General features: G+C 41.7%; 1 protein-coding gene across 2 annotated transcripts in view; it reads left to right on the top strand.

Annotated features, from left to right (window-relative positions):
* Positions 1-11455, top strand: part of LOC121623130 (LIM/homeobox protein LMX-1.2-like) — a 50575-nt gene extending 39120 nt beyond the window's left edge. Inside the window, exons 4-9 of one of the 2 annotated variants that reach the window (XM_041960306.1) lie at positions 500-732; positions 953-1128; positions 1675-1752; positions 3686-3752; positions 5167-5331; positions 11298-11455. In XM_041960306.1, coding sequence (XP_041816240.1) covers positions 500-732; positions 953-1128; positions 1675-1752; positions 3686-3752; positions 5167-5331; positions 11298-11455 — 877 coding nt within the window. The remainder of the gene's footprint in view (positions 1-499; positions 733-952; positions 1129-1674; positions 1753-3685; positions 3753-5166; positions 5332-11297) is intronic. The other variant, XM_041960305.1, reaches the window with a different exon arrangement.
* The last annotated feature ends 960 nt before the right edge of the window (positions 11456-12415 follow it).

Raw genomic sequence — 12415 nt, 5'->3', positions numbered from 1 at the left:
GTTCTTCTCATCACTACTCTCTCCTGGACTCATCCTCCAGCAGTAGTCAGGCTGTGCTCGGTCATGTGTTGTCGGGGAGAGAGGCATGAAGGGAGGGGATGGGGTTTTTCTCTAAAGCGGCGCCTTTCTCTGCCGCTGTCAGCCGTCATTCCAGTGTCAGATCAACACAGCCCTCCTCTTCTGTCAAGGGTCCTTCCACTGAGCTCACTCACATGTTCACCCATTGCTCTTCACCCCTTCACCACTGCTAGTGTCATGGTGAAGAATGGGGGTAATTCTTGCACAGCTAATGGCATCTACGCCCCTTAAAGGAATGACATCACAATGGCGGCTCCTGGTATATTTCTTCAGCTTTCCTATTGTGCACTGTGTCAAATAATTCAATTATCGTTTAAGCGGCTTCTTTTAAGTTGCTCCTGACTGGAATGTGGTTATTGAACATTTTGTCCCCGTGCAGTCCACATTGTTAACATTCCCCCTCTCTCATGTGTGTCTTCAGGTTGTTTGCCACCAAGTGCAGCGGCTGTCTGGAGAAGATAGCACCCACAGAGTTTGTAATGCGAGCTCTGGGGAGTGTTTACCACCTCAGCTGCTTCTGCTGCTGCGTCTGTGAGCGCCAGCTGTGCAAGGGAGACGAGTTTGTTCTGAAAGAAGGTCAGCTGCTCTGCAAGAGTGACTATGAGAGGGAGAAGGACCTGCTCAGCACAGTCAGTCTAGACAACACGGACTCAGGTAACACTGGGCATTCTGTAGCAGACTACTGGACACCCAGTGAATTTGGAAACACTCCAATTAATTCCTTTATGTACAAATCCCTAAGTGAAATATTGATTCTCATCAGCATCAGTGCGGTTGAATTTTTACCTTTCCTGTAATGCAGAAAAAGAGAATTCAATACAGCTAGACATGAAACAGCAGTCAAGTCTGTAATGAAATCATAATGTGGTGACAGATAAAAGTGAGGATGAGAATCTGGATGTGAAGTCAGAGAAGTGTCCTGCAGCAGGGAAAGGCGGCGATGACGGCAAAGACCCTCGGCGGCCCAAACGGCCACGCACCATCCTCACCACCCAGCAGAGGAGAGCCTTCAAGGCCTCCTTCGAGGTCTCCTCCAAACCCTGCAGAAAGGTGAGCAGACACGGTTCTGTACAGTGGGATAGTTCACTGAAGATGTGAACTTATCAAACTGCAGAGTGACATTTTGAAGTTTTGTTTGGCCATAGTGGAAGTTTTGCACTCTTGTTTCTGTTCTGTCAGTCCTTTGTTAAATCAGGAAGTCAGATGGGGAACACTAAGTATTTCAGTTTAAGTATTTCAGTATTAGGAAGGCACACAAAACAGAAGAGTGTGTAGAAAGAATCTACAGAGTCCTGTAAATTCCTTAAGATAGTTGCTGTTTGATGTTAGAATTGAGTATGAGTTAGACATAAAAGAAGGAAAAATGTGGTCTACCAGTTCCTACATAAATTAAGTTAAAGGGTTTTTTACCAACTAAGCTGTATTTTGTCACAAACAACATTTGTGGCCCAGACATTCAGCTCTTTAGATTCAACGTTACGTCAAGATATCATTGTTTAAATGTTTCCAATAGGCCCAGCATTTACATAATGACATGCCACTAACACACAATGCTGGTTAAATGGCTAATGAGTGTGTCTGTGCTATGACTCGCAGGTGAGAGAGACCCTGGCTGCAGAGACAGGACTCAGTGTTCGCGTGGTCCAGGTCTGGTTCCAGAACCAGAGGGCAAAGGTCAGTAAAGTAGTGTGTGTGTGTGTGTGTGTGTGTGTGTGTGTGTGTGTGTGTGTGTGTGTGTGTGTGTGTGTGTGTGGTGGCTGGGCAGTCAGGGTGCAGAGGCTATGGTAGAGATTTGGAAACGATGCCCTCGCTGGCTGCCAGTTTTACGGTGCCTCTGCTCTTCAGTCATTAGTTGAGATTTCAGCTGTCTTACAGTCTTACTGCCATGAATTCAGCTGTTCTGTTGTTTTGATCCAAAAACGGATCCATATTGGCATCAGCAAACACAGGCTTACAAAGTCAAGGATAAGAAGTTTGACTATCAGCTTTCATCTAAATAGGGGTTCGGCTCAGAATGAAAATTTTGAATCATGCGTTCTGGTGTGAGTGTTCTCAGCCAGGTGTAAAGGCAATTTGTACAGTTCAGCCATATTCATAAAAATGTCTGTAAGTGCACTAACTCAGCCTGTTCCTGCTGTCTAAACCAATCCATCACGAGCAAATGATGGTACTTATCATTCCTCTGAAGAGAAGGAAGTCCTTACTTCTAACATAGCAATGAAAATCACACGTATGGATAACATCAGCTGTCTCTGTCTGTTACCCTCGCCTCACACATATCGCCTCATCCTTCGAGAGATGCCACATCACTTCCCTTGACCTGAGAAGCACCGTGTTTGATATGATCACAATGCAGGCAGAGCTGACATCGTGATCCAAATCCAGATCATGTGAAAATGCGGTCTTACTGTCCTGTTTGGCAAAGCGCTTAATTGTCTGAACCAGTTCTTCATCAGTTAAGCTTCAGTGGATCAAGAAATTATAATCTATCTACTAGTTGCTCGGCTTGGTGGCATTTGGGAGAATAAGACTGTCAAAGTCTAAATATCCAGTAGGCCTTTTCCTGCAGTCAGTTAGCAATCTATAAGCTTCACAGCTTGTTTAATGTTTAATGAGCAGGTCAGGGATGTATTTAGGAGCATAACCATGAGGTAATTTGTAGACAGTGAACAATATTTTTGAAATCTTTTCTGTATTTTATCAGAAGCCAGTGAAGTTAATATGAGTATATGAGTAATGTCATCCCAGTGAGTTCTCAGGATTTGGAATGAGCTGAAGCTGTCCCCATCTTTTTGGGAATTCCTGCAAGAAGGCCATTAGAGTAATCTACTTGTGAGGAGATGAATGCATGAACCAGCTTTTCAGTGCTGACGGAGATAAGATGGATTTATTTTTGGAAATATTCTTTAGGTGGCAAACTGCTGTCCCAGTTGTACTTGTAAAGTGGCTCGTAAAGTTGTTCACTGGGTTTCACAGTTTGGATCGAACCTCCTATCCCTGACCCCCAGCACCTCCCACGAGGATCTCAGCCTTGTCTTTGTTTAACTGCAGAAAGTTTTGGGTCATCCAGTGTCTCATGTCACTGATATAGTTGACTGGGTGATATAGGGCTGGGGTTATCACATGAAAGTGAAATATACAATTGTGTATTTATTAAGTTACTTTATGTCAACTGTGAGGTCCCTTAACAATATTTTTCCTGTAATAGTGAAATTAATACAGGGCTATCTCTCCATTTCTTGTAACCATTCCTTTTAGTTTATCTTCTTTGAGTTATGTCTTGTTAGGATTTTGTTGGTGAAATACATTTTCCTTGTAAGCACAATCCTGATTTGTAACGTCTTATCAGCTCAGGCCCATCCTTTCACTTGACAATGATGTCACTGCATGTTTCCATCAGTGGTTGCTGATCCTGAACACCACAATATGCAAAGCAGCAGGTGTGGTTTGACCAACTGAGGGAATTCCATTTCACACACCTTTCTAAGTCATTTGATATTTTAAAAACAAAATTTAGAGGACATTGATGAGTGAGCTCTCAGTCTGTCATTGTCAATAAATGCCTGTCAGCCACATGCTAAGATTTCTACTGTTTATTTATTTACAGATGAAGAAGTTAGCCCGCAGACAACAGCAACAGCAGGAGCAACACAACAGCCAAAGGCTAGGCCAAGGTGAGGATTTATCATTTGTCTGTGTGCACACTGTGCTGGTTGGCGAGTTAGCTGCTTTCTCTGATGTTACAAAAAGAACAATGACGTCCGTCTGCAAGATGTAATTTGTCTATTATAATTGTAATGAGTGGGATTACTTAAAGCTAGGTAATTTATGAATTATTTGGAGAAACAGCTTGAAATATTAAATTTATTACAGGAACAATAAACAGAGGACAGTCACTCAGCAAACACTCCCAGTTTTGTAGGCTTTAGAATGAGTCCCATACCCTGAAGTCTGCTGGTAAATATGAGTTTTCCGACGGCAGGGCTGTAAAGTGTGGGCTACAGCCATGATTCTTGCTGCAGCACATCTCCTCATCGCTAGCCGGCTTATTGCCACTGTGGTCTCACAGCGGATATGAGCATACAGTTTAGATAAGTGTCTCAGTGCTTTGGCAAGCACTGCCTCTATCTGTTCAGGGACTTCCAGCATGTCAATATTGGCATAGCAGCACGGTTTATTTCTCGAGGAAGCTGCCGCTGTTAACCAAATGAGCTAAGCAAACCAGCAAATGGGGGTTGTTTGAAGTTGATGTTAGGATGATATGAAGCCTCCTGGATGACTGGTGAGACATCTTCAAGGCAGTCAGTTTAGACAATACATTTACAGTATATGCTTTTAACAAGCCATTTGTTGTGCAGCATTCATACTCTGAAGGAAAAAAAATGGATGTGGTGTCTTTGTTCACATCAATATGGATTTTTGATGATCGGTGCTCTACAGCAAGAAAATCCTGTTTTTTTGCTGCCTTGACTAATTTCCTATATTTATTTGGATTTATCAAAATAATATATATACATGATTTATCAAAATAATATATATACAGTGGCATGCAAAAGTTTGGGCTCCCCTTATCAATATTTCTGTTACTGTGAATACTTAAGTGAGCAATGATGGAACATCGGCTTCAGCATTTTAAGACCGATTAGTGTATTATTTTAGTTTTGTGCAATTTTAGAGGGAAACAAAGGACCGGTTTGGGCACCCAAAGAGATTTGAGCTCTCAGATCTCTCTTTTCTCTCTGACCTTCATTAGCTTGATAGGACACACAGTAAGACACATTTACTCTTTTTTCAATCAACACCTCTCAGTAAGTAAAAAAAATAGCACTGCTGATAGAGGGATTCAAAGTAAAAACACCCAGAAGAGTTTTTCAGTGTGCAAAAGTTTTCATTGAGCTTCCACACATTACTAAGTAAGGTGTGAAAGTCCAAAACTATTGGAGAAGAAGTTAGAAAGAAAATGGTTTACACAAACAGAGTCAGCGAAAGTGGGTGGAGGTTAGAAGCCCACACAAATATAGGAAGCCACTGACTTCTTTAGCTGAGAGTCATAACCCTGTTCTCACTTGCTGCCACTGATTTTTCCAGAGGTGATATCAGGTTGTATGGAGGGCCTGCTCAGCTCCTACTCAGGGCCTCTACCTCCAAACCATCATCAGCTGGTGACCATGGAGCACAATAGCTACAACGCTGACCCCTTCCAGCAGGGCCTCACTCCACCACAGATGCCTGGTGACCAGCTGAACCCCTACGGTGAGCATCATGCTCTGCAGTGACTGTGCCTGTGGATGACTGTTAAGCACTGTGGCATTTCTTTTATGTGTTCTTTGTATTCTCCTTTTTTCCTCCCATAGTAATTTGAACTGTGACCCTTGTCCATAGCTGTCTCCAGCTGGAGACTTGTCCAAAGTGTTTCCCTTCCTGCCACCCAGTGCATGCTGGGATAGGCTGCAACCCTCCAACCACATTAGGGGAGTGTTGTAGTGAAACTGCCTGTTGCAGATTTGTGACACTTGTTGCTTGAAGATACTATAAAGTTGCTTTATGGGAAACATATAATCCAGTGTCAGAGTCAGGATATCACTACCTCTGTCTCTCTCCCTATGATTTTGATCATTCATTTCAGTTTGTCTCTTTTGGCTCCACAAATTCATCAAAGTGCAATACTAAACCACTGTGTTACCTCTTTAATGCTTTGAAACTCAATACACTCACAGTTGGGCTTCAGAATATCAACAATGGGTTGAGAAAAAAATAGGAGGCAGTTGAGTGCCATAATAAATTAATGAGTTTATCTACACAATAAGAGCAGACAATAACATAATATATAGACAAATCTATTTAAGTGTTGTGCTATGTTAACAGTTCACGCAGCTCTCTGATACAATGAAAATTACCCCTGTGCTCTCTCCATCACCGCAGCACCTATCAGTGTTCACCTCACTCCTAAGTTGTTGGCAGTAATGGGAATTAACCAGTAAAGCATGACGGCTGACTGAACATGAATAACCCATCAAGTTGTTATCATTTAGACAGCGTGAGCACAAAACAACCAAGTGACACCAAGGAGAGCAGTACTGCACACACACACACACACACACACATTTGTACTACTACTTGTAAGGACCCTCTTTGACATAATGCATTCCCCAGCCCCTTACCCAAACCTAAACCTTCACAACTATCACCTAAACCTTAACCTTATCGTAAACCTGATTCTCACACAAACAACCACAATATTTCATATTTAATGTAGAAAAACAGGTTCAAATGCTTTCTATTACCAAATACATTATTGTCACACTCTGTAAGAGTTATTTTATTATTATTATATCAATATCCTAAAAATATCCTTGAAAAAAAAAGCTAAAAAAAATGTGTTTTTTAAAAGTTTTGATTGGTTTTGATATTGTTGTTACAGCACCACTGCTAAGACAGGTTTCAGTTGAATCCATTTATCCAACCTACTTTTCTTAAAGTGAGAACAATATGCTCAAAATGTCAGTTAAAAGATTAAAACTCATCTTGCAAACATTATACAAGCAGCTTATGAGGGCAACCTTTACTATGACGTGCTTTGTGAACAACTCTAAAGTCATGTCACATTTATTGTGATGAACATGCCTGTCACATCCATCGACAAACATTATCTAGCATACCGCAGATTTGCTTGGACAACGACCTTGTAAGGGGCAAATGAGTCGAGAGTATTGGTGCAAGTGAATATTGTGACCAGTTTTTCTGTGCCCAGGCCAGCAGGGCATGCCAACAGGTACTGTTCAACAGCTTTCATCAAGTTACAGAGGTCCTGCTTCAGTAGCTCCGATTGCTGAAGAGGAATGTCTTTTGTACTGATATGGAGTTGAATCTTAATCGTTGGGAGTTTGTCTGTTATACCACCAATCTTTGCACCAACTCTCCTTAAAGTCTCTGATGATGGAGTCACGTACAATCAAGGTAGAAGGAGAAGGTAGCAGGAAGCTGTAGGAAAGTGGAACACATTTTCCACAGTTCTTGTCAGGCGAAGGCCTGGAACAGGGACGAGGACGTACTGGATCACCAGCAGACGAGCTCCACAGTAACATCCTGGGTGGATGGTGAGGAGAGAGCTCGAGGGGAGAGGACATTAGACTGCCAAGTTTATTCAGGACAGTAAACCTGTTGCTCCAGCTCTGAGGCAGGTGGATGGGCAGAGAAAACCAAGATTTCTGCTCTGAACCAGGGTCCGCTGATCTGGACTTGGACAAGGCAGTGTCTCATGCTCTGCTACTGCTTGAGTCAAAGAGCAGTTCACTATACTCGTTGGAGTACGGGCTACAGAAGTGGAGGGAAGCCAGAATACTGTTGTTTCCAGAGACACAGGATCAAAGAGATTTCTGGCCGGAGCTGGGCCAACACACAGGACTGTACAGGACTGGTTTGCCCATCCCCTCTTTTTTGCTTGCTATACCTTTCAGAAAAAGTTCCAGTGTTCCAGTCTGACTGGCCTCCCTATCTGACATCCCACGAGGCTGAGCCCCCCTTCATGTAGCTTGGTCACTGTCCCACCCACTAGATACCTTGTGAACCTACTTAGCGGCCGCCAGTGTTATTACCTTGCTCTCACTGTCTCCAATTTCTCAGTTGTTGGCTGCAACAACCAACACAAAAATCTCCATCTACTCTCACCATCCCAGGAGACAAGACCCAGTGGATTATTTGTATTTTTGTGATGGTAACGTGACAGAAATATCTGCACAACACTGCAAAATTGTGTGTATGTTTTTATCCCGGACTGCTTTGTAAACGAGGGCTGGGAACAGTATGAGCACAAGGATGCATCAATACCAGCAGTCTGTGACCTGACTTCAAACTTGGACGCTTGTTTTACTGTTTATTTTGTACATTAGTCTGTGGAAAGTTGCATTAGCATGTTGCTCAGCTAATGTGGCTACTCACACGGTCGGCTCAATGATGTACTATTGAGGGACAGTCAAGAGACACTGTGTGAAAGGATAATTTTGGTATTTTTAAAACCTGGGCCCTATTTTGAGCTGTAAATGATGAATAGGACCAAACATTTTTGGATTTGGTCCTGTAGATTGTCTCAGCCGGCAGCTGTGAAACAGGCTGCAATGCCTGCAACATAATCCTTGCAGGCAACTGCGCCAGTCAAAGTATGTCCAATAAAAGCCCTTGTTTTTTATCATTGGCAGGCTCGGTTTGTTATTGTAAGTGACAACATTATGGAAAGGACCGCTGATGAGATAGACCTTTTGTTAAAGAGTAAGATCCTTTTTGTTTAACCACAAACAGCTGTTGTTTTTCGTTGAAGCCATCAGACTTCATTTACAAAACCAGTCATTTTTCCTCACACATCATCATAAAGCATATGTTATTCAAACTCGAAAATAAAACTCACCAAAACTGTCTTTGTTGAACTTCTCACTCCTCTCTCGATATTTTCAAATCTAACGTACTGAGGTAAGGGTTTAATTCACCCAAACCTCATTTGAAGCCAATAATAAAAGTATTAGGTTGGATGCTGCTAATCGCTTTAAATGTTGCTTTCTTTAGTGTACCATTACTGTAGCACTAGCTCAGCTAGCTTTTTTGTAATACAGATGCCCTTTGGTGTGTGTGTGTGTGCGTGCGTGCGTCAGTGTGTTGCTGCTGTATGTAAATTTACTTGACAACCATACCCTGAAGGTAATGATATTCCTACGTGTGAAAAAGACATGGTCAAACTACAGGATTTAATTTTCTTGGCAACGTTGTTTATCCCTGATTAGCACCCAACGGCTAGCTTGCGCAGATTGTAAAAAGCTGTTATGTTACTGCCATGTTCAGTGGATGTTAACAGTAAAAGAATGCAGCTAAAGACACTGGCAGAGCTTCTCAGGCAACAGTCTGGGTCAGGCCTGAGGTAGCTGACCAATCAGAGCAGACTGTACTTTTCGGAGATATGAGCTGAAATGGAGAGTTTCAGACAGAGGGTGAATAGAGGTGCTGCAGCAATGTACAGGATGAGGAAAATGTGTTTTTTGAACATTAAAGCATGTAAACCTATTTAAGTAGACGACCCAAATAAATCTATGAACCTGAAAATGAGCATAATATGTCACCTTTAAAATTCAGTGGGAGTGAAAAGGTCATGATGTCTACTAGAGGAGGTGATGTTCTCAAGAAACCAGAGAGAAATATTATACACACCCAACACTATGACACTGACTGGACTTGATGACATGATGACTTCGGCTTTTAGGCTAGGACTGTTTGCAATCTTTTGAAACCCACAAACTATGAACGTGACCACTGACCATATAGCATCATTCTTAAGATTACCCTACAGTGGAAAATGAAAAGGGTTTGTTCAAATTTCCCTTTATTGCCATCTAGTGTATGGTCTGAATAGTGAACCAATGATGACCAGAAAGAGTGTTTTGTGAAGCTTCATACTGTATGTAACGCCACTGATTGTTACCAAAAACTCTGTCATTGTGTTGTTGACTATGTGAGAAGTTTCTGACTGGACTTGTGTGAGTTATTGGGTAACATTTTATTGATTCATTTATTATTTCATACATTTATTGTTCCGTTTGTGGGTCTGAGACTGAGAAGTCGGAAAGAGACGCACAGGAGATAATTCATAAGTGAAAGAAATAATAACCTGCTGCATGCTCATGTTTGAGTTGAGTTAGGCTGTGGCTTTTTAAATGAAATGAAATGATGTGTTTAAAGTAGCCTGGCAGCGAACCAGACAAATTTGCAGAGCTCGTGTTTTATGTGACAATTAGTCTGGCTGGTATTTAAACTAAAATGACTCTTTTTTGTGTGTGAGCACTGAGTGATTCGAGTGGAGCAGGGTCAAATCAGAGTGGCGTGTGGGGGGATATTAACCGAAGCGCCTTGGAGCAGCTTGGAGCAGCTTGGAGCAGCTTTGAGCTCTCCAAGCCGCTCACATGCTCTGTGGCCCACATGCCACAAATCCACACACTGACTGCCTGCACATGGCTCAGGAGGATGGGGAAAGAGATTACACTGTGTATTTCAATAGTCCTTCTAGACTTACCGTAGGCTACTTGTTACATTGCTCTTTGGGAGTTCTTTGTACTGCTCTGTTGATTGAAAGGACTAAGTAAAAGCATGTTGTTGACAGAAGAAAAAAATAATAAGATCGACTTTTTGTGGTTCTTCATACAATGCAGTCACACAGCATTTATATCCCAGGTTATGCTGCCACCTGGTAGAAATCCCAATACACCAAAAAGCAGTCAAACTAACCTATAGGCTTCACGCAGAGATTCCACCGGGCATGGCTGCGTGATGCTCCTTTTGGCTTCATACCCACTGCCTGATTTTGTTAATTTATTCAGATTTTGCGTGGAGTTTCTTGATGGAAAGATAGTAGCTTGACTTGTTGCTAAAGTAAGCTAAGCCCCAACTGCTCCTAACTGACTCCCAGCAACATGGCCAGACTGGGGCCAGTTTAACAAGTGGTGCAGTGGTGATTTATCTAGTTTTCTGAAGTAAGTCAAGTATTGTCAAACTGACCTCTGTTGGACGTGGTGGCTGTGCCCCATCGTAAATTCACATCCCACTCTGGCCATGATATTTGGGAGTGACTAGAGAGGGACTTGTCCCTGGAAAGAGTCAGCTAACAGGACTTTCACTGCTCGATCTGAGTGAGACAAGTATAATGTAGCGCTGTGTCCACACACATACTGATTTTTGTACTACTGTTGTTTAATATCCTGCTATCACATCTATGCAATACCTTGTGCAATATTACATTCTTTTATGTTCTTATCATTTATTATTGTTTTATTAGTACTACACATTTGCACATATATTTTTATTCTACTGTGCAACTGAGCATACCTACCATGTGCCACCTTTTATGTCTATTGCTTTTGCTATTGCTACTTTTATTGCTTGCTGCCTGTAACACCCTCATTTCCCCAGCAGGGGCTTAATAAAGCTTTAGTAAAGTTATTATTATTATTATTATTATTATTATTATTATTATTATTATTAGATCAAAATACTGCAGGATATGTGTGGCATAATGGTATTAATAATCAGAACAAATAAAACAACTTCAAGTGTCAACATTTTGGGTGGAAGTGAACTTCTTAAAAACCGCTTCTAGACATACCTTGCCAGATCTCAGCAGTTAAGCTAGTAAAACACCACAGCAGTTGCGTTTGACTTCTCCATGTTTCCTCTGCTCTTCTCAGGTACAGACTCCATCTTCCATGACATTGACAGTGACGCATCACTGACAAGTCTAAGTGACTGCTTTATGGCCACTCCAGATGTAGGGTCCTTGCAGGCTCGAGCAGGGAACCCCATTGACCGTCTGTACTCCATGCAGAGCTCCTACTTTGCCTCCTGAGACCCCGCCATCGCTTTTGGTACAACACAACCCACCACCCCGCCTTCGAGGCTATGAACAGTGGACACAAAACAGTGCGGACACAAGACACAAAGACCACAGGATTTTCCTGCAAGACATGGATTTACAGGGGAACGTGACTGCAGGATACAATCCACCAAATATACCTGACTGACCTCCACCAGCCAAAGGAAAGGGAAAACTTGAAAATGAAACTTCACATGCCGCCACATGCCCCCCACCCTCACCCCTACCCCCTGTCTGCATAGGGAGTTGAAGCAGTAGGCTACACTCTGCATTCTGCTTTTCACCTGGGTTTTTTTTTTTTTTTTTTTGGAAGGGATAGATGTCAACATTTGTACAGATTTATAATGGTGTTTATTTGTGGAATGAACATTTTGATTAAAGTTTCAGAGATTTGTTGAAAACTTTGTCCAAATCAAACAGTGTCACGGAAACATTAGACTGCATGTTTCTCTGTGCATAATACAGTTTACTAGGTGCATTAATACTGTTGTAAGTTGTTTTCAATGGGACAATTACACAAATGTAGTTTTGGTGATGTAAGTTTAGCCAACTACCAAGCTTTTCTGGTGTAAAAAAACATAATCTATGAGCCAATTGATACCTGTTGCTGAATGTATATAAAGTCTATATATTATTACTGTTCTTCAGAAACATCCAAATTTGCATGTTAGGATGGACAGCAATTTATTTATTTCTCACCAACGTGCTGGTGTACAATAAACCTAAAATTTCTATTTAAAAAGTATGAAATGATGACCATGAAATACAATCCCATTGTAACATACAAAAAACAAGCATCCTAATTCATTGATGATTTGATTCTGCTATTTATCATAGTATTTGTGTTGTCTTAGTGAGTGTGTAAATTAGTATCACTTTGCTATTTATTTTTTCAATTGAGATCATCTGGACATTCTGAGGAATGCATTTTGA

Source organism: Chelmon rostratus, chromosome 19, assembly GCF_017976325.1.
Source record: "Chelmon rostratus isolate fCheRos1 chromosome 19, fCheRos1.pri, whole genome shotgun sequence".
NCBI classification, from domain to species: Eukaryota; Metazoa; Chordata; class Actinopteri; order Chaetodontiformes; family Chaetodontidae; genus Chelmon; species Chelmon rostratus.
Note: the sequence above shows the minus strand (reverse complement) of the source record. Positions and strands in the feature narration are given on the sequence as shown.